The sequence below is a fragment of the Rhinoderma darwinii genome, chromosome 10 (genome assembly GCF_050947455.1).
Source record: "Rhinoderma darwinii isolate aRhiDar2 chromosome 10, aRhiDar2.hap1, whole genome shotgun sequence".
In the NCBI taxonomy this organism is placed as follows: domain Eukaryota; kingdom Metazoa; phylum Chordata; class Amphibia; order Anura; family Rhinodermatidae; genus Rhinoderma; species Rhinoderma darwinii.
This window is the reverse complement of record NC_134696.1, coordinates 51,986,063-52,012,885: the sequence shown is the minus strand read 5'-3', so window position 1 is coordinate 52,012,885 and position 26,823 is coordinate 51,986,063. Positions and strand designations below refer to the sequence as shown.

Genomic DNA, 26,823 nt, shown 5'->3' with positions numbered 1-26,823 from the left:
GGGGGCACTGTGTGGTGTGGGTGGCAGTGACGGAGTGGGGGCACTGTGTGGTGGGGGAGGCAGTGATGGCGTGAGGGCACTGTGATGGGGGAGGCAGTGACGGCGTGGGGGCACTGTGATGGGGGAGGCAGTGACGGCGTGGGAGCACTGTGTGGTGGGGGAGGCAGTGACGGCGTGGGAGCACTGTGTGGTGGGGGAGGCAGTGACGGCGTGGGAGCACTGTGTGGTGGGGGAGGCAGTGACGGCGTGGGAGCACTGTGGGGGAGGCAGTGATGGCGTGGGGGCACTGATGGCGTGGGGGCACTGTGTGGTGGGGAGGCAGTGACGGCGTGGGGGCACTGTGTGGTGGGGAGGCAGTGACGGCGTGGGGGCACTGTGGTGGGGGAGGCAGTGACTGTGTGGGGGCACTGTGGTGGGGAGGCAGTGACTGCGTGGGGGCACTGTGTGGTGGGGGAGGCAGTGACGGCATGGGGGCACTGTGTGGTGTGGAGGCACTGGTGTGGATGAGGCAGTGACGGCATGGGGGCACTGTGTGGTGTGGAGGCACTGGTGTGGATGAGGCAGTGACTGCGTGGGGGCACTGTGTGGTGGGGGAGGCAGTGACCTCTGACCATATTTGATTAAGTTAGAGGTGCTGGGCCTCATGCCTAGTCTATTGCACATTACGTATTGCAATATACACTATATGATCAAAAGTATTGGGACACCTAGACATTACACCAAGAGGAGCTTTTCTGACATCCCATTCTAAATCCATAGACATTTAATATGGAGTTGGTCCCTCCTCTGCAGCTTAAACAGTTTCCACTCTTCCGGGAAGGTTTTCTATAAGATTTTGGAGTGTATCTGGGGAATTTTAGCCCGTTCATATAGAAAAACATTTGTGAGGTCAGACACTGATGTTGGATGAGAGGCCTGGCCCACAATCTCCATTCTAGTTCATCACAAACGTGTTGGATGGAGTTGAGGTCAGGGTCCTGTGCTGGCCAGTCAAGTTTTTCCACAGCAAACGCAACCCAACCATGCCTTTTTAGGCTGGGTTCCCACGGGTCGGATACGCTATGTATCCGACCTGGAACCCGCAGCACCTTCCATGTGGTGTGGTTTTTTCGGACGGAATATCCTGCTGCGGAAAGCAGTGCTGGAAAAAACAAACTTTCATACTTAACACCTCCCTCTCTTCTCTGTGTGGTCCGGCCTCCTAAGATGACGTTGCAGCCAGTGATTGGCTGCATCAGTCATGTGGGATGAACCGTTCTCCCAGGAGGCCGGCTTGTAGCAAGCAGGAGAGAATTCTGGGTAAGTATGATTTTATTTTTTTTATTTTCCTGATTTGCGATCTTAGCGGCGGAATCGCTGTGATTCTGCAGCACTTGGCTTTCTGTTGCGGGCTTTTCACCCCCATTTAATTCATTGGGGAAAACCTGTAAAAGGAAATCCGCATAAATGGACCAGCTGCAGGTTTAAATTCCGCACTGCAGGTGAATTTATTAAACTTTACACTGGGTTTTTTTCCCCCGCAGCTTGAATGGGATTTTCTAAATTTCCTCTACTAGGATTCTGTGGCGGAAATTCCGCAGCGCTTACTTTATGTGGGAACCCGGCCTTATGGACCTTGCTTTGTACACTGGAGCACAGTCATGCTGGAACAGAAAAGGGCTTAACCCTAAACTGTTCCAACAAGGTTGGAATATACCCATCTATCCCAGAGATTTACATATGCGCGTGCGCACACACACTTGAAGTTGTAGCAGGCCACAACAGAATGATTTTATGATTAAAAGTTTGACGTCTACTCAAATATGGGAAAGCTCTGTAGATTGTGTCTAGGTCTGATCTGCTGTGAAATGGATTATAGGTGCAGGGAGAGCCATTATGGGTAAAAGAAAGTTTGAGGAGTGAAGGTTTTGGCAAAAAATCTCTTATAATTGATATCTTTTTATATATATATATATATATATATATATATATTTACCACTACTGTGTTTCTCATTAAATCCTAACCAAATCAGAAATGTGTTTCTAATGTGAATCTGTGTGTAGTTTGAAAGCTTCAGATTCCGTTTTTTGGTATATGTTCGGCTGGGACTGGCCCTGGCACTTCTCCTGCATCTTTTGGCTCCAATTATCCCAGCGCACAGCAAAAGTGTCTTTCTAAGTTCAGGCTATTGAAAATTGTAGACACCTATGCGTTATAATGCAGAGCTATCCCACAAAAAAGCAAACCTATGTGTACTGTGCGCTACACATTTTTCGACATGGAAGTTTATAGCGATACAGTTGCATACATCACACTTTCCCAGCATATGTGGGGCACCTAAAGAAGAAATGTGAGCAGAGCCTCAGCATTTTGTGTTTGTAGCGCCATCTTCAGATCGTGTCATGCAAGTACGTGTTTCCTTGTATAATGATTGTTTTTATTGTTTCAGCAACATTCCAATGCTTCACAGTCCCTGTGTGATATTATTCGTCTGAGCCGTGAGCAGATGATCCAGATTCAGGATAGCCCTGAGCCTGACCAGTTACTGGCTACCCTGGAGAAGTAAGGCATGCAATTTTAGATCTAGCCCAATATATACATCATCTAATAACGATCATTCATTACCAAGCTAGAAATGTGTTTTCTTTTTCCACACGTTTGTTTGCTTGTTATTATTTCTCATATCATACCCGGGAAACGAAACCTATGCGGCCATAGAATATTATAGTTCCTTTTACTTTTTCATACATGTTTTGTATATCTTTATATGCATTGGGTCGTTTGTTTCTGATACAGGTTGTCTTTTACCCATTTATTATTTATAAAACTTTTCAGCCCACCTGCTGAAAGAAATACTTTAACCCTTTCACTGCCGCAACAATTTTTACACTTTTGACCTACACTAATAAAACTTGAGTTATAAAATAAAAAAAAAGCTGATTTCCCCCTCTCCCCCATACCATTTTATATTTTCTCATAGTAGAAACCTTATGCTTTGTAAACATGCCACCCAGCACTTTACACGCAGGGGACGCCTTCATTCAATTTTGCGTCAAAGCGTAACATTGTGTAAGAAATGCATAAAAAAATTCCATGTTTGTGGGTAAAAGTCTGAGATGTGCAGAGTTCATACACGCCATTTATACCTCTGTGTACATGCACCTTTTTGAACAAATTCTCCAGATCGGAATAGACCAAAATAATTCTCTGCAATCACCCGAGTCACGGGTCCTGATTAGGCATATCGGGCAATCTTATGTGTAACTGCCCATATTCTCACCCTTGTAGTAGAACCCCCCCCCCCCCCAAAAGTCACAACCATGAGGCACATGTGGTCTCTGATGGTCAGGGGGAATAACATGAAGAAAAGTTCCTGTATCCACCTGGTGGCTCTACAAGCAGAAATGACGGTAACAGGCTGAGATCTACCTGCTCTTCTAACCCCCGCCAACCCTACAGAGACATAAAGCTTTTCATCTTGCTCCCCGACTTCAAACGAGTGCCGTGCTCCAAATATATTGGGCTTTAATGAGTAACAAGATCTAAGCTTTTGCCCTAATAACCTAGTCGCAAGAACCTTTTTTAATTCCTGATGTATATGTTCTTGGCAGTGAAAGGGTTAGTCACTCGATGGTCTAAAATTTCGAATTCTCTTATGTTTGGCAAAAGTTCTGGATTTGTAGGAAATCCAACCATAGTCTGACAATGTCACAAAGTAAAACGCGCCCAGTTGTCTTTTAAGAAAGTCATTCGCATAAAGCTAAAATAGGTCATAACTCCGTTAAAAATGATTGTTTTTCTTAATAAAAAAATACTGCTGTTATCTACATTACAGCACCAATTACATTATGTACAAGATAGGGAACTTATAATGTGGTGACAGAGCCTCTTTAAGGGAATTAGGATGTAAAAATAAAAAATCATTTTTTCCAATAAAATATAGAAAGCTTCAATATTTACAAGGCATAAAGGACAAAAAAGGCCCCAACATTTGAAAAGCAATTTCTCCCGATTACGGCAATACCTCATATGTGGTAATAAACTGCTGTTTGGACCCACAGCAGGGCTTAGAAGGGAGGTGCAATGCATTAGAGCTGTCAGTCATTCACTGACAGTAAGCCTGTTAGCCTACTAGGCCTCACCCAGGGACAGGACCTATCGTACATGGCAGACCAGGAGGCCATTGTTAGGCCTCCGGTTGCCATAGTAACGATCAGCAGCTTCACGATCAAACGTGTCTGCAGATCGCTACAAACCATTAGATGCTGCGATCGCTTTTGATCTAAGGGGTTAATGACAGGGATCAGCGCTAGCTCCCTTCCCTTACAGCACGTGTCAGCTGTAACATACAGCTGACACCGGCGGCTGATGTCGCAGGCTCCGCTTCTGAGCCTGCGCAATCTTTCTTTTGTGGCTGGAAGCCTTGTGATTTTCACTGCGGGGTTCTGATCTGCTAGGTAACACAATAGATGCAGTGCTCGCTTTTGAGCGCTGCATCTAAGGGGTTAATCGGCCGGATCGGAGCCTAGCTCCAGTCCTGGCCATGCAGCAGGGTGTCTGCTGTAATATATACCTGAAACCAACTGGCGATGGTGCGGGCTCAGCTTCTGAGCCCGCATCAACAGCACATTGTATCAGTACGCTGTGTTGCGTTAAAGAGGCTCTGTCACCAGATTTTGCAACCCCTATCTGCTATTGCAGCAGATCGGCGCTGCAATGTAGATTACAGTATCGTTTTTATTTTAAAAAAATGAGCATTTTTGGCCAAGTTATGACCATTTTTGTATTTATGCAAATGAGGCTTGCAAAAGTCCAAGTGGGCGTGTATTATGTGCGTACATCGGGGCGTGTTTACTTCTTTTACTAGCTGGGCGTTCTAACGAGAAGTATCATCCACTTCTCTTCAGAATGCCCAGCTTCTGGCAGTGCAGACACAGCGTGTTCTCGAGAGATCACGCTGTGTCGTCACTTAATTCCTGCCCCAGGTCCTGCATCGTGTCGGCCACATCGGCACCAGAGGCTGCAGTTGATTCTGCAGCAGCATCAGCGTTTGCAGGTAAGTCGATGTAGCTACTTACCTGCAAACGCCGATGCTGCTGCAGAATCAACTGTAGCCTCTGGTGCCGATGTGTCCTCGCTCGTGCGACACGATGCAGGACTTGGGGCAGGAAGTGAGTGACGTCACAGAGTGATCTCTCGAGAACACGGCTGTGTCTGCACTGCCAGAAGCTGGGCGTTGTGAAGAGAAGTGGATGATACTTCTCGTCAGAACGCCCAGCTAGTAAAAGTAGTAAACACGCCCCGATGTACGCACATAATACACGCCCAGTTGGACTTTTACTTTTAAACACGCCCAGTTGTACTTTTGCAAGCCTCATTTGCATAAATACAAAAATGGTCATAACGTGGCCAAAAATGCTCGTTTTTTAAAAATAAAAACGTTACTGTAATCTACATTGCAGCGCCGATCTGCTGCAATAGCAGATAGGGGCTGCAAAATCTGGTGACAGAGCCTCTTTAAGTCCTTAACGACAACGACGTACTATTACGTTGGATGTCGTTAAGGGGTTAATAGCACTGTCCCCCTGATTCCAGCACGGTTTTTCTCTTTTCCTGGACCCCCCATTCCAGAGATATGGGCCACTCTTATGTTTGCTCCCTCTATTCTAATTTGCATATTTGTCTTCGGTCATAATTTACGTGCAGGATTTTCTTTCTTAGCTGATTTACATATCTTGTAGATCATGTTCACCATCCTTTTTTATAGATCATTTTAAGGGTCTTCATTTCTTTACACAGACAGGAGACTATTCAGCAGCTTCTGAGCAACATGTTTGAAGGCGATCGGAACGAGTCTGTGATTGTCAATGGTATCCTAGTACTTCTGACTTTATTGGAACCTCGAAGGCCAAGGTAAATTTTGTCATTATCTGCATCATGTTTTGGTTTTAAACGCTAGCCCTTAACCCCTTGATGACATCTGCCATATATGTATAGCGGATGTCACCGGTGTATGTATGGAGCCGGGTACGCTACTCTGACCACGGACGGAGATATCTCCGATTCCAGCCGTTTAACCACTTGGAGCCCCACCCCTGCATAACCACTTAGATGCTGCGGTCGCAATTTATCGTGGCATCTATCACCCTATCCTGTATACATAGAAGCCGTATTTTTCTTTCTCGGCAGGTTTCATCAGTTCCGCTTTACTGATGACTCGGCTGAGAGCTTATCCTGTGTCTGACACACGAGGTCCACCTATTTATCTATCACATCTAAGTTCATTACGTTAGATGTCATCAATATTAGGTGGATCAAGCGTGACAGATACACACACAGCCGTCAGTTCAGATGGAAAGACAGAATCGGCTAGGAGAGAATACTACAGCTTCTTTGTATACAGGAAACATAGAAGCTGTATCGTAAAAAATAAAAGTAAATTCAAAAAGTGCTTAAAATCACAATACATTTTAATAAAAAAAACTTTTAAAGGTGTACATAGCCTTTAATATGATGTTACAAAGACAACACGGTGTGTTCTATAAATAAGTAATATACATACGTTTTGCAGGGTGTTGTACATCGCATGCTCAAGTCCCCTAGTGGGTCTAAAAATGATAAAATATAAAGTTTGAAACAATATAAATCTATACACTCGCAATTTTTTTTTTACATGCGATAAAAAAAACCAGAATTGGTAACCGTGTAGTGATTCAAACGATTGAAATATAAAGTTATTTATCCTATGCACAGTGATAGGGAAAAAAGTGTAAATTCGCAACGGCGGTATGAATATATGTGGCTTGCATCATTGGCCACGCGCCGCAAGTATGACTATTAAATACTCAAACTACGGCACATTGCCAAATAAGTGACAGACCGCTGAAATCCGTGTGTATCACATAGAGAACAGAAAAAAATAACACCTTCTCCTCTTAAAGGCCCTAATGCAATAGAGAAATAACCGTAGTAATTTAAATGTCTCTATTCACAGTAATGTATTTCATGTGAATAAATGTGTGGTTTCTCTTGCAGAGCTGAACTCGGAGGGTTGAATGCTTTCTACTGTAATTTAGAGGGTCAGCTGGAGATTAATCCTACTGGTATAGATTCTTCTTCCAATACCCAAGCCAGCTTAGGCACATTGTTGGCCATCAAGCAGAGTTTAAAGGACTTTCATCAGCTTCTCATTGATCCTCCTAAGGTAAAACTGGAAGCAAATGCCTACTCCATTTGAATGGGAAAAGACTGTAATACTGTGAACCGCCGCTACAAGTGTGTCGAGGATTCACAGTGAGCAAGTACAACAAATCAAGGGGAATCGGCCCTCGTACAAGCGCTGCGGCCCCTTCAAAACAACTGATCGGCGGGGTTTCCGGAAGTTGGACCTAGACCGATCACATATCCTGAGGATAGGCCATCCATTTTTTAGGACTGGAAAACCCCTTTAACTGGAAATTAAAACTCGTCAAACAAATTATTTTATTATTTGACCTTTTGTAAATGGAAGATTACATGCCCCCCGTTCTTCTACTTCACTATTTGTCTTGTGTCCATTTAACAATGGTTATATGTTCTGCATATTTCAAATATAATGTGTAGCCTGATCCTGCAGCCATATATTCCTCCCCTCCTCCTGCCCCTTACGTCAAGGATTTAAACATGACTGCAGGGGATCTGATTGTACGCAAGCCTTATTTGTAGTTTGTAGCCATGAGACACCCAGGCCTGCATAGGTGCTGTATCCACATAACGGTAGGCTCATTTTAATCAAGACTATCTGTAATTTAATTCCATTTGCAAATTGGATGCATTGAAGCAATAAAAAATTAAAAAATTGTTTACAGAAATGCACATGCCCTTTAACTCCAGATTATTAAATTAAACACAAAACTGAAAAGGGCTTCACACATCCGGTTTTATTAACCGCTGATTACCGATCCCCTGCTGCCTCAAGTTCTTTACATGTGGAAGATTTACATGTTACCCCGTTTCTACTATTTTATATACAAGGATCGTTTTCAAACGCAAATTCAATAACTCTAGCAATGCAGTTAAATAGGAAAAGTCTTAAAATACCATTTACATTGACAAGTGATATTTGCATACCGATCCATTTTCATCAACCGTAAACCATATTTTTTAGCATTTACCCTGGGTGATTATCGCTATGATCACTCAAACTAAGTTTTACATGTGAGCAGGAACTGAAAGTATTTATTCTACAGGAAAAAAAACAACAATATTGTCGTTATTGCAAAGTTATTACTTCTATACCAAACATACGGTATAAGTGGATTTACCCGCAATATCCTAGAACAGTGGTACTGCCCGCTGCATGCTGTAGTTTCTTAAGAGCTGGCGGGACCATGGCTGGGGGAGGGGGGGGGGATCCCTGTCCTAGATGCAATTTCCAACTTTATGCCAGTTTTTCTCTATTTAAACTTGCGCCATATAATTTTATATATATATTTTTTCCCCCAGAAGGAAAGCTTGCAGACCACTTGGGGTGTGCTCGATCCACCATTAGGAAATACTCGACTCCATGTGGTGAAATTGCTTGCCAGCACGGTTAATGCAAACAACAGGGCTTTAAACCAAGAACTGATCGAACTAGATTCCATCAACACCATGCTGGTAAGTTACTCTTATTAGAACCTCACTTGGTGCTGTGTAACGGACTATGTATAAGGAAATCAGACTTTGTTTTTTTGTCACCTTGTTAAATTGTTTTTCTTTTTCAGAATCTGTACTTCAAGTACATGTACAACAATTTTTTACACACTCAAGTTGAGGCTTGTATCGCCACAATTTTGAATGCAAGTTCAATCGAAGATTCCAACGAGAGCAACGTGGAGGAGAACTTGCTTGTCAAATATGTAAGAATGTCAAAAAATGTTGACTTGTAAAGCGGCTAGTAATGTAAATGCTTTATTCCTTCTTTTTTTTTTTTTATACACATAATACATGTCCTCGGTCTTGCTTTGGTTGGCTGGAACACACGCACACACGCACAAAAGTGAGAGGCAAGGGGACCCACATTAATCTCGCACCCCGATGAGATGTAAATCCAACTGTGCGACCTCCGCGTGGTACATTTTGGGTAATCCTAACTTTAACGTTAAATATCTCAGCGAAAAAAAAATCCTATCTCAAAATCGTTTGGAGAATCGTTTTTGTATTGAAAAGAGCATTCAAATAGGCCCCCACTCGACCTGTACACTACAGGTCCTTAAAACCACATGCAAAAATAACTGCTTCATGATACTGGGCTGTACAGGAGAAGTCACCAAAATAACGTTTCCTCTGCAGCTATTGGCTGAGGCGGCCCCTCAAATGTCCCCTGCTCTGCCTGCCCCCTGCATACATTCTGCAAATAGAAGGAATAGTGGGAGCTCTCTGCTCCATTTTATCTACTTCATCCTGTGTTTGGGCCAGAAAGCAGGAAAAATGATATAAAAGAGAGCAGAGGGATCTCCATATGAAGTGTTTTGGGCAGAGCAGGAAGTCTGAGGTCCAGCTTCAACTAATAAGTAAAGAACTCTGAGGGGGGGGGGTGGGGGTTCGTTTTTGGAAACGACTCAGTTACAGCCTGTAACATTTAGTAGTTTATTGTCTATGGTGTTAAAGGTTATGTACACAATTGCACTGAAACCTTTTTTTTTTTTTTTGCTCAATTGCTTCCTAAATGCAAAGTTAAAGGGGTTATCCCACCACAACAACTTATTACCTATCCACATGATAGGTGATAAGTGCCGGAGATAGTCGAATACAGCACTCGGCAGTGCGCATGAGTGACCTGCGCGCGCTCCGTTCATACAGGGGGATTCGGGATCCCTGTTCTCTTGAGCGGTGGGGGTCCCAGCAATCAAACACATATCACCTATCCTGTGGATAAATGATAAATTGCTCTGGTAGTTCAACCCCTTTTAAGCAACTTTCTAAATCATTTCAAATGTCCTACTATTTTACCTCCTGTAGAGTGCCTGTGTAACTCCTTCACCTAGCTGGTTGCCTGACATAAATCGGCAGAACTGTGTCTGTCGGGGCGAACTCATCTGCTCTCCCCTCCCTCCTCTGTTTGGAAATAGGAGCAGGGAGGGGAAGGTGTTGTACTTGGCAGATCAGAGTGAGGAGAGCGGGGGAAACATACAAGTGTTTTGTGAGGGCAGATCACACAGATTAGACAGGGAGGAAAGCAGATGGGGAATTATAGTGTAGAGAGAACGCAGTAAAGGAATGAAGCTGTGCTGATGAGAGCTACCGTGTTTCCCCGATAGTAAGACACCCCCGATTGTAAGACGTATCGGGGGTTTCAGGGGGGTCGGCTAATATAAGCCGTACCCCGAAAGTAAGACATATGTCTTACTTTCGGGGAAACACGGGGGTATTGCCGCCTCCTGCCCACTTCCGCGCCGCCCCCGGATATATCCGTCCTCAGCAGCTGCTAGTTCGCGCAGGAGGACGGATATATCCGTCCTGTGATGGCGCGGGTACTGACAGCGTACCCATGCGATCAGCGGCAGGAGCACGGCTGTTATACACAGCCTGGCTCCTGCTGCAACTGCCGGAATCGAAGCGCGCGCCGATTCCGGCAGTTTAACCCATTAAATGCCGCTGTCAATAGTGACAGCGTCATTTAATGTGTTTGACAGAGGGGGGAGCTCCCTCTGTCACCCGATCGGCGCCCCCGCAAACAAATCGCGGGTCGCCGTCGGGTTTCCATGACAGCCGGGGGTCTAACAAAGACCCCCAGGTCTGCCTTCAGCATCTGCCTGTTAGGCGATGCCGGAGGCATGACCTAACAGGTTGCCTGTCAGTTTTACACTGACAGGCAATAATGCTTCGGTATACTAAGTATACCAAAGCATTATATATGCGATCGGCACATCGCATAGTGAAGTCCCCTGGTGGGACTAAAAAAAAAAAAGTAAAACAGTTAAATAAAGTTTGTGAAAAAAAATAATTCGACAATTTTATTCCAATATAAGACATACCCCGAAAGTAAGACATAGTGGGGCTTTTGGGGATAAAAAGAAAGTAAGACACTGTCTTACTTTCGGGGAAACACGGTAGTAAAGGTAGCTGCATCTGGGAGTCATAGACAGCATGTATTACTAGGAGGGACACAACCACATAAAAGTCTGAAACTAGCAGCAGGCTGCAAACTGACTTTAATGGGGTCTTAAAAATGCAGCCTGAAACTTAGTGCAGATAGATAGATAGATAGATATATATATATATATATATATATATATATATATATATATATATATATATATATTCTAATAATGATTTTTTTTTCCCCATGTCAAAGGTTTCCATATCTTTTAAAGGGGTTTTCACACAGAGTGCTGTACTAGAACTGGGCTGGCTTCTTTAGATGTTTGAACTAAAAACCTACAAGAAAAAGGAGTTTATGAACCACCAGTGTCAATGTAAAATATATACATTTATTGAATACAATATAAAAAAAACTCATTAAAAACAGATGATTGCCACTGAATGGAAAAGTGGATGTCCGGCAGTAAGTAAGCTATACAGACTTTGGTATGGTACTATGTCACATGTGTCAGTATATATGCAATTCGTTCATAGACTCCTTCTTCTTGTAGGTTTTTAGTTATATTTTGGTGAGTTTCCACCATTCACAGCATGTGTAGATTGGGCCATGTATGCCCGCCCCCCAACATACACTATACATTACAAATATGACTCTGATGATGATGGGGTGGGGGATTTTGGTTGTCCTCGATATAGGTTTTGTTTAGATGTTTGGCAAAGTCTAATCTTGCCTTTCTATTTTTGAGGCTGATTAATGGTTTGCCCCTTGCGGTGAACCCTCTGTATTTGCTCTCATGAAGTCTTCTCTTTATGGTAGACTTAGATACTGATACACCTAGTTCTAGGAGAGTGTCCTTCACCATGAAAAGGATTCTGCGATCTTCCGCTACTGTTGTCTTCCGTGGACGTCCAGGCCTTTTGGAGTTCACGAGATCACCAGTGCGCTTCTTTTTTTTTTTTTCAAGAATGTACCAAACTTGTTTTGGCCACTCCTAACATTTGTGCTATCTCTCTGATGGATTTCTTTATTTTTTTCAGTCCAACTATGATCTGTTTCACTTGCATTGAGATCTCCTTTGACCTCATGTTGTGGGTTCACAGCAACAGCTTCCAAATGCAAATGCCACACCTGGAATCCACTCCAGACCTTTTACTTGCTTAATTGATGATGGATTAACTAGGAAATAGCCCATGCAGCCCAATAAATAGCTTTTGAGATAATTGTCCAATTACCTTTGGTCCCTTAAAAAAAAAAAGAGGCCGCTTCATATTAAAGAGCTGTAATTCCTAAACCCTTCTTTAAATTAGGATGTGAATACCCTCAAACACACAAAAAGCTGAGTCTGCACTTTAAGCCCATATTGATTATATAACTGTATATTTAATATGTTTTGGTAAATGGCTAAAATGACAACTTGTTTCACTGTCCAAATAATTTGGGATCTATCTCTATCTATCGATCTCATCACTTTAAGGACATTTGTGGTAAATGGAAATCCCCTTTTTAGGGACCGATAGTGTACGAACAATTTTGGAAACTTGCGTTTAATGGACTAATGTGAAAGAATTAAAGACCCTGGTATGACATTACCCTAGTAGCGCAATTTGACAAATTATTAAAAATTTCCCCGAGTTTTACGTTTAAGTATAGATAACCCATTTGCCTGATTAAGGTATTTTGACATAATGGGGGTAGAGTGGTGGTGTGAAGAGTGTCTCTTGCTCTGAAAGACCCCATTATCTATAGATTTCAGCAGATGTGTATTGCTTCATTTCCCAGCAGAATTGGTACCTAGTATGAGAGAATCTATAAAGGAATGTAATGTGTATGTGCATATATATATATATATATATATCTATATATGTGTGTGTAGCACATGGATAGATATGCAGACATATTTATTAATAATGTACTTATGTCAATGTCAGCTTCTACAGAAATGCCTGCTTTTACAGAGGATACTTTCGGCATGGGAAGATAATGAGAGAGAACAGTAAGTGTTTGAATTATCACAACAACTAAATCCATTTTATTTCAGGGTTAAAAAAAACAACCAACTGTTTAGAACCCTTGGATGTATCTGATAAGTCCTTGCTACAAACTGCTCTAGTGCGGCTATAAAATAAGACCAAGAATGTGCCACTAGTCATGGTCTACACTAAGCTAGAGCTGGCTGAAGTGAGAGCTGCATATGGTTGCAGCTCCTGGTTCAGCATGTATTGAGGAGTAGAGGGGGACCAGCATGCAGAGAGAGGAGGAGGATCTGTGATTCTCCTTCTCTCCCTCTATGGCTGTAGATGACCACAGGGCAGGGGGTAACATGACGTTTTTGTTCACTTTATCTCCCCCCTTCTCAATTAGAGGGTGTGCTTGCTCTCGGATTGCCACATATGGGAAGTCCTTTTCTGGGGGGGAAAAAAAAAAAAAAGCAGAAGCTCATCTAATCACCCCTGCATGCCTAATTAGGCCGTTTATTGACTATACGACTCTGTCCGCAAGAGTCTGATCACGGCGTCAAATAATTTGCACTACTCACAAACCTCAATAAAGCTTGTACACTTTACACTGTCCCTATCCTGTCTGTACGTGATCTTCAGCGTAAAATTTGCCTGCTTCTTTAGCAACACCCGGTACACGCTACGGTCATAGCTATAATGATTATCCGTAGAGAGGAATGTCTAATACATTTCTGATGGATGGAAAAGACGGAGGTCAGTCAGAAAAGACATTTCCACTGGCGGTCGCTGTAAAACAATCCTTTCCAACTATTACCGGTTAAAAAATGTATCAGTATTTGTTAACGCATTCGATTTAGGTTTAGGGATTTGCGATCATTGATTAGGGTTCGGCCGTGTTCACACGTTGTGGTCAATTTGTGTGTTTTTGTGCTGCAATTTTTTAATTAGAGCATTTTCGCATAATTTTTATTTAAATTGCGTCAAAACGACAGCGATATATATGTGAAAAACAGCCTTTGGGTTTTTATAGGTTGATGTATATTTCTATAAAATCCACAATTTCATTTTCATGCACTTGTGAACATAGATGGGTGGTATGTATGTACTCACATATTAGTTTTTTGCAGAGTATATTTTCTTTACATAAGCGGTACGCATTTTAGTTGCCAAGTTGGATTTTTGTGCAGTTTTTGCTTATTGCTTATGCAAAGTTGCGCAAAGATGTTTGTGTGTATTAAATTATATACGTGGTATTTTGTGCATTCTCAAAAAATGACAATTTTAGTAGCTGTTTGCCATGTGCAGTATATATTTTTAATACATCTGTGGATGTTGGCTAAATATTGCATGGTGTCTTGGTGATGTGGGTGCTTGTGGTGTGAACTTTACACACCTTCAACTATTATTTTTACATTGTTTTTCTGTGTAAACCTCTGCTGTTTGTGAGTTTTAGGCATGTATGTTTTAATGTGTCCTTTTTAAAAAAAAATATTCCGGTCTATCACGAAGTTAAGTGAATGAGGACATGGCCGCCAACAATATTTTAAGACCATTGCAATGGTCAGGTTGTCTGCTTTCAGGAAATGTATAGGGTTTAGGGGTGCACTGCTTTTTTGAGGGGTTTAATTAGTGTATTTTATAGGTTAACTTTTTAAAATTTTCACCTTAAAACCAGATTTTTGGTCTCTAAAATTATGTTGATATGTGCATTTAGACATAGGAATAAATGGTATGTATGCAGTGGCGGATCCCCGTAGGTCTGTTATTGGCGGCCACCTAGGGCCCAAGGCTACCAAGGTGCCCATGGCCGCCCAAAGACAACCATCTTAGTTTTGTCGCCTTTTTGCGGCGAATCGTAGCAAAAACCACGACAAAATTGAAGGCCCCTGGAATCTATTGTAGCCGCGTCCAAGGGACGCGGATACAATTGGCATCACTGGCAAGGGAACAGTCATTCGGTCTTCTTTTCTTTTTTTTTTATGCAGGGGGTGCGATGTCTTCATCTCTCCGCTTTCATCGTCCCGCTCGATGCTGCCTGGTTCAAATGTGTGCTTTTTTTTTTTTTTTTTTAATTTCAGTTTTTTCATATTATAAGACTTTTCTTATGGGAAAAAGGCGGTTATTATTTATTTTTAAACTTTTTTTTTTATTTTTTTACAATATTTTTATTAACTAACTTTTTTTTTTTTTTTTTATCCAACCAGGAGACTTGAAGGCGTGAAACCCTGATCGCTATTCTAATACACTGCACTACCTACATAGTGCAGTGTATTAGAGCTGTCAGCTATTCACTGACAGCAAGCCTATTAGGCTTCTGTACTAGGAGGCCATTGTTAGGCCCCCAGTTGCCATAGCAACCATCGGCAACCCCGTGGGTGCCAATCGTTGCCATTCGCAATAATCTGGTTCGCTCTATCCACAATAGCTTTTGATCGCTGCATCAAAGTGGTTAATCGGCCAGATCAGAGCCCAGCTGTGACAAACAGCGGACACCCGTGGTTAATGGCGCAGGCTCAGGTTGTGAGCCTGCGCCATTTTCTTGGCCCGGATAGCAAGCCTTTTCGGCCCCGCCTCCGGGCGTGGCCTTAAAAGACTTGTGTACTTGGCATACCGGAAGCCATTGTTAAGGCTCCGATTTGTGATGGCAGCCATCGGCATCCCCGAGACTACGGCTCGGGTGCCGATGCGCTAGAAACCACATAGATGCAGCGATAGCTTTTGATCGCTGCATCTAAGGGGTTAATTGGCTGGATCGGAGGCTAGATCCTGGCCAATACAGCGGGGTGTCGGCTGTATTTTACAGCCAACACCATGCAGCTTCTGAGCCATCTCGATCACCATTGCGTACAGTTAAGTGGGGATCCGCTAACACACTAGCGCCCATCACGTAACTGTACGTGACTTTGCAAGAAGGGGTTAATAGTGAAATTCCCATAAAATCTAATTACATGTCGCAGAGGGAACCATGAGCTTAATCCCAAGCTTAAAATGGCACAGAGCTCTATAAAACAACCGAAACTTCGCTCAATAACATAGAAATTGTGCTAAACGCGAACGATGCTTGCATAGTCCACTGGTAACATAGGATTTATGGCCCATTCGCACGTTGCGGTGCAGTCAGAAATGCGTTGAAAAGAGAACTCCAAAAAACGCATGTGGTTTTACCGCAATTGCCGATTGTATGAAATCGCGGTAGATGCGCAGTGTTTTTTTTTTTTATTTTTTTTTTTTTTTTACGTGGTTCTAACCGCACCCTCATTGTGGATTTCCCATTAAGTATCTCCAATTCCCTGGACTGATTAAATATACTCATTGCTGATTTTCTTTACACTTACTAATATTTCAGGTCCGAAGGCGGTCGGAGGAAAGGTTTTATGGGTCATCTAACCAAAATCGCAAATGCACTGGTACAAAGTTCAGAAAAAGGTCCCAACACCTCTCTCATTAGCCAGCTAATTAAAGGTGACTGCAAGTTTTTTATTGAAATATTCATATATTTTTTTCATTTTACAGTAAAATTGAGTTTAATGCAGACCTTTATATTCAGAGTTCCCGGATGAACAGCAGGAGCGGTGGGAAAACTTTATCTCAGGATCGCTTACAGAGACGAACAAGAAGAACACGGTTGACCTTGTAAGTTTTTGTATTTTTACTTGTGTTGTAATTCAAAGAATGCAGGTACACTTGCCATGGTGGCCCATTAAGGGTTAAACAAGTGGCTGTGCAAGTCCCCACTGTAGAAGTGCTGCACACCTGTCTGTAGTCCCTATAAAAGAGCTTTGCAAAACTGATTGAAAGATATCCTGACTGACATGGCTCCTCTCCTTGATATGTGTACAGATTTAACCTATTGTAAATATTCATATTTAGTCCCTGGACACGCTGCATATTTTGTGCTTGCTGCACAAACCACCCATTCAGATCAATGGAACAGATTTTTAGTCACAGAAATTTCTGCAACAAAATTTGCAGCGAGCCTTGGGGTATGTGCACATAGGGCGGATTCGCTGCGTAAAAGTTTGCAGCGTATCCATCCTAGAGCCTGCAGAGAATTCTGTCTGAAAAAAAGCGTACTAAATTGTGATGCAATGGTGAGTCTCCGCTGTGGAAAACAGAGTTGGCAACAAAAAAAAAAGGCAATAATTAACCCCCAGGCAATGCCCTGGCAACTTGTCCCTCCCATCTTGCTGTAGCCTGTGATTAATTTCAGTGAGGCTGTTCACACATGCGTGAGTTTTCACGCGCCAAGAGTCCGTTGCCTGAAACTTATAGCGTGTCCTATATTGGTGCGTTTTCCCGCACCTACGCGCCCATTATAGCCAGTGTCTGTTGTACGTGAAAACCAAGCACAGCACACGGGTGCACGGATGCGTGATTTGTGCATCAATTCCATTAACAAAAAAGTGCTTTGCGAATGCGTTTAAAAACATATGCCATTTGGAGAGCACACTGATACAATAACGCAACGCAAACGGGCAGATGTACGTGCGGTATTTACGCATGTAACTGTCACGCTCGTGTGCCGTTGTGGATAATCCGCATCTAATCCACGGAGTGTGAACATACCCTTAAAGTGACAGTGGCGCTTTAATCTATCATGATAAAGTGACTAACATTATAGCTGTATGATACTGATTGTCAGATTTAATGGATTATTTGTGTTCTCTTTTTAAAGCTTTATTATTCGTCCTATTTTGGCCCTTAATTACTTTTTTTTGCCTTTTTCCCCGTTTTATATAAAAGTGCTTTTCTTTTCTACAGGTAAACACAAGAAATATGCACTCCTCCAGTGATGATGAAGACAGTGACCTAAAGGAATTTAATTTTCCACAAGAGGCAGTTCTCCAGCAGGTGACAGACATTTTCCTTATATATAAGGCAAACCATAATCACTGCATGGAATGCATAATAACTTCCCATGTGCTAAGCGACCATGCGTACGGAATCTAATAGCAAAATAATCGTATGTGCCATTAAGTGACATATGAAGGTATTCTCCAACATACGGCGCCTCCGTGTGCAAGATGCCGGAGGCAAAGTCTTTGCCAAGTATCTGCAGTTTCTTAATAAACTTTGCCAAGTATTTACTTAGAGGCTGTCACCACATTAAGTGCCCTATCTCCTACATAAGGAGATGGGTGCTGTAATGTAGGTGACAGCAGTGCTTTTTTATTTAGAAAAACAATCTATTTTTACCACGTTAGGAGCGCTTTTAGCTTTATGCTAATTAGTTTCTTAATGCCCTACTGGGCGTGTTTTTACTTTAGACTAAGTGGGCGTTGTGGAGAGAAGTGTATGACGCTGACTAATCAGTGTCATACACTTCTCTCCATTCATTTAGTCAGCTCATAGTTACACTGCGTTGTTCACTATGTGCTGTCTTATACTGACATATTAACGTTGCCGAAGTGTTTAGACAGTGAATAGACATTCCTTCCAGCCAGGAGGGGATGTCTATTCACAATCCTGACACTTTGGTAACGTTTGTGTGGTACTTACAGCAGAGCAAGCGTAATCTCGCGAGATATCGCTGTAAATAACAGGTTACAGCGAGATTACGCTTTGCTCTGCTGTAAGTACCAAACAAACGTTAACGAAGTGCAGGGATTGTGAATAGACATCCCGTCCTGGCTGGAAGGAATGTCTATTCACTGTCTAAACACTTGAGTAACGTTAATGTGTCAGTATAAGACAGTACATAGTGAACAACGCAGTCACTATGCGCTGACTAAATGAATGGAGAGAAGTGAATGACACTGATTAGTAACTGATTGGTCAGCGTCATACACTCCTCTGTACAACGCCCAGTTGGTCTAAAGTAAAAACACGCCCAGTTGGGCATTAAGAAAGTCATTAGCATAAAGCTAAAATCGCTCCTAACGTGGTGAAAATAGATTGTTTTTCTAAATAAAAGGCACTGCTGTCACCTACATTATAGCACTGATCTCCTTATGTAGGAGATAGGACACTTATAATGTGGTGACAGAGCCTCTTTAATATACTTTGCTCCAAATAAAATGAAAAAAAGAGATAAAAAGCTATGTGCTTTATCTCCAGACTATCAAATTACTACAGACAGTTTTTATGACTAGGCAAACATTTGACTGCTGTAAAAAATGGTCTATAACTTTTTCATGAAATTCAGGGTCAACTGCAGAGAATTGTAATCGTTTCTGCTGCCCTCTACTAGTTTCAAAGAATCTTTTTGGACATTGAAAGTCTTTTGAATTTAAAATATTATCTTGTGTATCTGAACACCAAAGATATGAAGATGTTGTCCAGCATTAGAAAAAAATGATCTGCTTGTTTTGAAGTGAATAGGCCTGGGCTGCAATACCAATAGAAGGAAGCAGCACAGGACCTCCAAATATGAGAAGATTCGATCCAGCATCTCACCGATCTAAATTACGGCCGTGTGCATGGGGTCTAAAGAAGTGGTCGTCTTCTCTTGCAGTTGACCCACCCATCTGGCAAAAAATGCCACCTTCCGCATGGCAGACACATTCTCCTTCTAGAATCACAAAGACAGAAGGATGGAGTCCTTTGCAAAGTCCTCTTTTGGGGCTGCTGGCTCAGCCCTGCGGCCGATGTTTGCCTCCTCTTTGGGTTAGCAAGGCCACAACAGAATGGGCAAAACGGCTCCATAAGGGTATTTTTTTAGGTGAGTCTGCTGAGCAATTAGCCGAGATAGCCTTGCAAACCTATAATGCAGGAAAGTACATCTGCAAGGCATATTTTATTTGCAGCCAGATTGATGGACCGTTCTTCTGTACTTTCTGTAGCCATACTTTTGACTTGATGGATGAAATGCTGGTCAGCGGACACAAAGTCTCTGACATCTCTTCCTTTCGTAGGATCTCTCCTATATGGTGCCTGTCCAAACAAGATTATTTCTGAGGACATAGGCAGAAGGAGCTCCCACCTTCCCCAGTTCTTCTTACTCAGCCCATCCATAAAAGGGAAGGCACTCTATTTCACTCCTTTCGCTTCTGCTTGATCCCTTGGCCTACTTACTAGAAGCAGGACTCTGAATACCAGTAGATGCCTTCATTCAGACCATGCACCTAGCGCTGCATATGAGACCGTGCCCATCTGTGTCATCTCCACAAGATACAAAATAGAATTTGTTTCTTTACCACCAAATAGTTTGTTCCCATCCGTACCACCGACATCACCTTCCGTGCCATCCAGGGAGGGGAGTGATTTTACCAGTTCCTTGCCAGTAACGCTTCTGTGGTTTCCTTGAGGTCAGTCATTGGATTGGTAAAGTAAGGGGAATTCCTGGGTCTCTCCAAGGCCTCCATCCGGTCTCCATTTGTCACTGCATGAGGGTGCTGGGCCTGATGGTCTACTCCATGGAAACTTCCATACGCCCAGTTTCACACTCTTCCTGTTTAATAGGCTGTACTGGCTCAATAGGAGAAGACCACAACTTCGCTTAATTCTTCTCTCCTGTCAGTCAGACAATCACACCGGTTGTGGCTGCTCTTTCCCATCTGACCCTGGGATGCTCCTTCCTTCCACTCAAGTGGAAGGTCTTGATAGCTGGGGAGAGTTACTTTAAGTCTCGGACAGTTCCAAGGTGTATGGTCCCCTCCAGGAGGTCATCTCTTTTAATCAACATCCTGGAACTTCGAGCCATCCTTACTGTCCCTCTGAAGCTGGACTCTTCTGATGGGCACTACCGTGCGGGTTCAGAGGGACAATGCAACGGGGGTGAAACATTATGGTGGGACCCGCAGTCCTGCAACCATGTCCGAGACTAAGAGACTATTAGCATCCTGAGGTGGGCAGAAGCACGTGCCAGCTCTGTCAACAGAATGGACAACTGGATAGCTGACTATTTTAGCTTCCCATACAATCAAGAAGCTCAAAGAGGAAGGCTTACTGGTACCTCTCTCACTCCCAATTTGTCTGAGTGGGTTATCCTAACAAAGCTGAAAGCTAGGAAGCCTTTATCATCCCGAATTTCCTACAACACTGGTAAAGCTTTTTCAATTGGTGTAAAGAGGCAGTTTCAACCGATGCAGTACTCCCCCACACCGTCTGTGTGATATTTACAGCAAGGCAAGCGTAATCTCGCGAGATTACGATGTAACCTGTCATTTAAAACGAGATTACGCTTGCCATGCTGTAAATATCACACAGACGCTACAGAAGTATCAGGATTCTGAATAGACATCACGTTCTGGCTGGAGGTAATGTATATTCACGGTCAGGACACTTGAGTAACGTTATAGTGTGTTTATGTGTCTGCACATAGCGATATAGCTATATCGCTATGTGCTGTGTAAATGAATGGGGAGAAGTGTATGACGCTGATTGGTCACTGATTGGTCACCGTCATACACTTCTCTCCACAACGCCCACTTGGTCAAAAAGTAAAACACGCCCAGTTGTCCATTAAGAAACTCATTACCATAAAGCTAAAATAGGTCATAACCATCAAAAATGATAGTTTTTCTAAATAAAAAACACTGCTGTAATCTACATTACAGAACCGATCACATCATGTACAAGATAGGCCACTTATAATGTGGTGACAGCCTCTTTAAGAGGCTCTGTCACCAGATTATAAGTGCACTATCTTCTACATAATGTGATCGGTGCTGTAATGTAGATAACCGTAGTGGTTTTTATTTTGAAAACCAATCATTTTTGAGCAAGTTATGAGCAACTTTAGATTTATGCTAATTAGTTTCTTAATTGTCAACTGGGCGTGTTTATACTTTTTACCAACTGGGCGTTGTACAGAGAAGTGTATGATTCTGACCAATCAGTGACCAATCTGCGTCATACACTTCTCATTGTTCCAGCGTGATCGTGCAGTGAAAGAAGCTGGGCTGAGACAATGAGAAGTGTATGACGCTGATTGGTCACTGATTGGTCAGCGTCATACACTTCTCTTAACAACTCCGAGTTGGTAAAAAGTAAAAACACGCCCAGTTGTCTAAGAAACTAATTAGCATAAATCTAAAGTTGCTCATAACTTGCTAAAAAATGATAGGTTTTCAAAATAAAAACCACTGTTGTTATCTACATTACAGCGCCGATCACATTATGTAGGAGATAGGGCACTTATAATGTGGTGACAGAGCCTCTTTAGTATCCCAGGTAATTTCTATGGCCACCAATGAACATGACGAGAAAAGTATTTTACTGTGAGTAATAAAAATAAACATTTTCAGCTCACACTGCAGTTTTTCTCATATTTGCAATGGTTGAATAAATGGATCATGGATTGTGAGTGCTGCCTATCTATTCTTATGACCTGCCTAGTATCAATTTCTTTGTGAGATGCAATAGCAAACATACCCCATGGAGTGGTGCCGTTTCTGCTAAAAAAAATTATTTAAAAAAATAGACCTTTTTTTTTTCTAATCTTGGACAAATCGTTTAAGGCTCCGATGCAAAGCTTCATAGTTTATTTATTGAGTTTACTTTTAATAATTTTTCTAGTTAAATATTTGGATATAAAGTAATTGCCACCGAATGTCCAATTTCTATGCATTTATAATGTGCATTTGTCTTTGTCTCCAGGCTTTTGTTGACTACCAAATGCAGCAGATGACTTCTGCTTTTATAGATCATTTTGGGTTCAACGATGAGGAGTTTGGAGAGCAAGAAGAGAGTGTCAAGTTAGTATTCTTAATATAGCCATACATATCACTTATGAGTTTATATGCAGGATATACATTTGATGCAGTTTATTTACATCTACTAGTTTATCTTTATAGCAAACCTCTGGTTTTGTTAAAGAAGTCTTGTTTTTACACCACTGTTTTTTTGTCAGGCAGAAAAAAAATCTGCCTCAAAATTCCTTCAGGATATTTGAGGCAGAATTTGAAATGCCATGGTTTTTTTTTACGCTTTTATTGATGCGTAAAGTTTTTTAGTCAATAACCGCACTAAAAATTGCTTTAACCTCTTCCTCACCACCCCACATAGATTATCTTGCTGCAGCTTTGGTCCTTGTGCCTGCAGCCCGTTAATCTACATGTTCTCCTGACGGAGCACACAGGTATTCCTTGCAGCCCGGCATCTGTCAGTACTGGTTGCTACTAGCAGCCTTAGCACTGACAGAAGGCATCGGGTGGGATCACAGCTGTTACCCCTGCCAATTAACCCCCTAAATGCGGAGGTCAATAGAGAATTTATTTTTATTTTTTATAAATCTAAAAAAAGTACAAGTTGCAAAAGTAATACAATTAAAAATCGCCCCTTTTCCCCCTATAAAGTCCTTTATTATTAGAAAAAAAATAAAATAAACTATGCATAATTGGCATAGCCACGTCTGTAACTGTCTGAACTATGAAAATATTGTTATTTATCCCGCACGGTGAACGTCGTAATTTTATTTATTTTTTTATAAGAAAACAATACCAGAATCGCTATATTTAGTCACTTCAGCCTCCCAAAAATGGAATAAATAAGGATCAAAAAGTCGCATGTACCCAAAAATGGTACCAAAAACGAGTTTGTTCCTCAAAAAACAAGCCCTCACACAGATTTCTTGATGGAAAAATAAATAAAGTTGTGGCTCTTAGAATATGGAGACACAAAAACGAATTTTTTTCTTTTTCTAAACCGCGATTTTATTGTGCAAACACCGTAAAACATACATGGCCTATATACATATGGTATCCCCGTAATTGCATTGACCCGCAGAATAAATGAAATATGTAGTTTATTGCGCACGGTGAATGCCGTGAAAAAAAAAGAATAAAAGACAATAGAAGTTTACATGGCCTAATGCCACTAAATTCAGCAAAAAAAACTGGGGGTTCAAATTACTCACTATACTCCTAGATAAATTATTTTAGGTCTGTAGTCTCCCTAATGGGGTCACTTTTGGGGGCATTTCCACTGTTTTGGTATCTCAGGGCTTTGCAAATGGGACATGGCATCTGAAAACCATTCCAGCAAACGTTGAGCTCCAAAAGGCGCTCCTTCCCTTCTGAGCTCTGCCGTGGGTCCAAACAGCAGTTTATTACCACACATGGGGTACTGCTGTAATCAGGAGAAACTGATTTTCAAATGTTGGGGTGCTTTTTCTTCTTTATGCCTTAGAAATTATCAATTTTTACAAGTTTTATTGGAAAAAATTTAGATTTTCACAATCTAATGCCACTAAGTTCAGCAAAAAACCTGTGGGGTAAAAATGCTCACTATACCCCTCTATAAATTCCTTGAGGGGTGTAGTTTGCCAAGTGGTGTCTTTTGGGGGATTTCCACTTTTTTGGTCCCACAAGACCTCTTCAAACCTGACATGGTGCCTAAAATATATTCTAATAAAAAGGAGGCCCTGAAATCCACTCGGGGCTTCTTTGCTTCGGAGGCCGGTGCTTCAGTCCATTACCGCACTAGGGCAATGTGTGGGATAATTCTAAAAACTGCAGAATCTGGGCAATAAATATTGAGTTGCGTTTCTCTGGTAAAACATTCAGTGTTACAGAAAAGAACGGATTAAAATGGATTTTCTAAAAAAAAAAGAAATGATTTATAAATTTCACCTCCACGTTGCTATAATTCCTGTGAAACACCTAAAGGGTTAAGAAACTTTCTAAATGCTGTTTTGAACATTTCGAGGGGTGCCGTTTTTAAAATAGGGTGACTTATGGGGTCTTTCTAATATATAAGGCTCTTAAATCCATTTTGGAACTGAACTGGTCCCTGAAAAAATAGGTTTTGGACATTTTCTTGAAAATGGGAGAAATTGCTGCTAAATTTCTAAGCCTTGTAACGTTTTAGAAACCTAAAAGGACGTTCAAAAAAACCAATGATATGCTGATCACAAGGTGTCTAGGTCCTGGGCCACCGCCGATCATCTGTAATCTGTGGGATAATCCAGCAGGAAGTCTTAAACTTCCTTGCAATGAAATGATGCATTACACAATTCCCATTCAAATCAACGGCCTGTCTTTGTAATGTATGAATGTGCCAAGTCCTCCATAGCAAGACGCTCTTTGTAGCTTTTTTTCTGCTGGAGTTAATAGATGAGGGTCCTTAACTGGGAACCCCCATTTACATCAAAATAGCAAAAAGAGTATTTTAATTTTTTTTACACTAACCACTGGTGCAGGTGCAATAGGCTGATGCTGTATATTACTGTAGCTTACCTCAACTTTGCTGTGTAAATTTGGACAGTATGAGCAGAGTAGTCTCATTATTAAGAGGACGGGCAAGTTAATAAACTGTATTGGATAAGGCAAAATAGTAACTCTATACACACACACCAATAAGGCTCCTGTCACTTTTCTGTTCCCTGGGGAAGGGGCTTTACTCCATCACTTCCTGAAGACTAATAATCTATGAAGTTTATTTGTCAATTTACTTCTATTTATTGCAGCTGCTTTAGGCCCAATGCACACGAGCGTAAAAACGCCCGTAATTATGGGCCCATAGACTTCTATTGGCCACAGGTACCTTCCCGTTTGCTTATGCCTGGGCTGTTGAAAAATATAGAACATGTCTTATTTCAGGCCGTAATTACGGCACGGGCAGGCCCATAGAAGTCTATGGGGCTCCCGTAAATACAGGTGGCTACGTGTGTGCACCCGTAATTACGGGAGCGTTGCTACGCATTCTACTCGCTGTCCAGCGGTAGTCACTGTCCAGGGTGCTGAAAGAGTTAAACGATCAGTGCTGGATAGGGCATAGGGGCTGCACTGATAGGCAGTAACTCTTTCAGCACGCTGGACAGTGGGTACCATGCGCGCCGCTCACAATATAGATTTCTAATGTTTCCTTCAAAAACCTGCAGCAAAAAAAAGTTCATACTTACCCAGAACTCCCTGCTTCTTCCTCCAGTCCGGCCTCCTGGGATAATGTTTCATCCCATGTGACCGCTGCAACCAATCACAGGCTGCAGCTATTACATGGACTGCCGAGTCATCCAGGGAGGTCGGACTGGATGTCAAAAGAGGGACGCGTCACCAAGACAACGGTTGGGGTACGTATGAACTTCTTTTTCTTTTTATCGCTGAATTCCGTTGCGGAAACTCTGCCCGAAAGGGCTGCCCCTTCTCTCTATGCAGCACTGATAGAGAGAAGAGGCTGCCGATTATTGCAGTGCAATATCTCTCTCTACGTGTAAAGAGAAGCAGAGAAAACAGGTGGAATACGGGTGACTACGGACCCTTAAATACGGGTGACAAAGGACCCGTATTTACGCCAGTTTTTACGGGAGGGAAAAAATACGGTCGTGTGCATGGGGCTTTAAAGCCCACGCACCCTTCTACACGGTCTATACAGATAATACAGGATAAAAGTGTGTTTGAAATAGTTAATAAAAACTATAATAACATACACAAGACATGCCCTTTGAACACTTTTGGAGACATTCATAGCTGAGTAAAAATGGTGCTATGATAGTTAAATCAGTTGGGTTTAGTTTGTCAGAAAATGTTTTTGCTGTTTTTCTACTATGCAAAGTTTTATTTAGTGTCTATAACATTAGAGGGGTTAGGAATATAAAAATCGGTCAATAGACTCCTGTTTACAGGCTGTACAAAACATTATTTCTGACATATCTCCCAGTGCTAAATTACCAGATTCATATGTATTTGTGTAGGTTCACGAAAACATGTCTCACCTGTTAAAATCAAACCTCTATGTGTGGTCAATAATCTTATATCACTTTGTATCTTTCTTATTATTACATTTGATAAAAATAGTTTTTGCACATTAATGAATGCCTTACACTGCGCTCTCACTTTGCGCCCAGATTTTTGTCGTTGACCTGTTGGCTCTGTAGTTGAGTTGCTTTGCCACTTTTTTTTCCCCACCTTTGTTTGATGTGTTTGCTATTTCTTTCTCTT

General features: G+C 42.0%; 1 protein-coding gene across 3 annotated transcripts in view; it reads left to right on the top strand.

Moving 5' to 3' along the window:
- Window positions 1-26,823, top strand: part of PPP6R1 (protein phosphatase 6 regulatory subunit 1) — a 69,933-nt gene that overhangs the window by 30,149 nt on the left and 12,961 nt on the right. For all 3 annotated transcript variants that reach the window (XM_075839924.1, XM_075839922.1, XM_075839923.1), the window contains 10 exons: window positions 2,430-2,542; window positions 5,780-5,893; window positions 7,016-7,184; window positions 8,465-8,617; window positions 8,725-8,859; window positions 12,974-13,038; window positions 16,350-16,465; window positions 16,551-16,636; window positions 17,765-17,854; window positions 22,544-22,641. In XM_075839924.1, coding sequence (XP_075696039.1) covers window positions 2,430-2,542; window positions 5,780-5,893; window positions 7,016-7,184; window positions 8,465-8,617; window positions 8,725-8,859; window positions 12,974-13,038; window positions 16,350-16,465; window positions 16,551-16,636; window positions 17,765-17,854; window positions 22,544-22,641 — 1,139 coding nt within the window. The remainder of the gene's footprint in view (window positions 1-2,429; window positions 2,543-5,779; window positions 5,894-7,015; window positions 7,185-8,464; window positions 8,618-8,724; window positions 8,860-12,973; window positions 13,039-16,349; window positions 16,466-16,550; window positions 16,637-17,764; window positions 17,855-22,543; window positions 22,642-26,823) is intronic.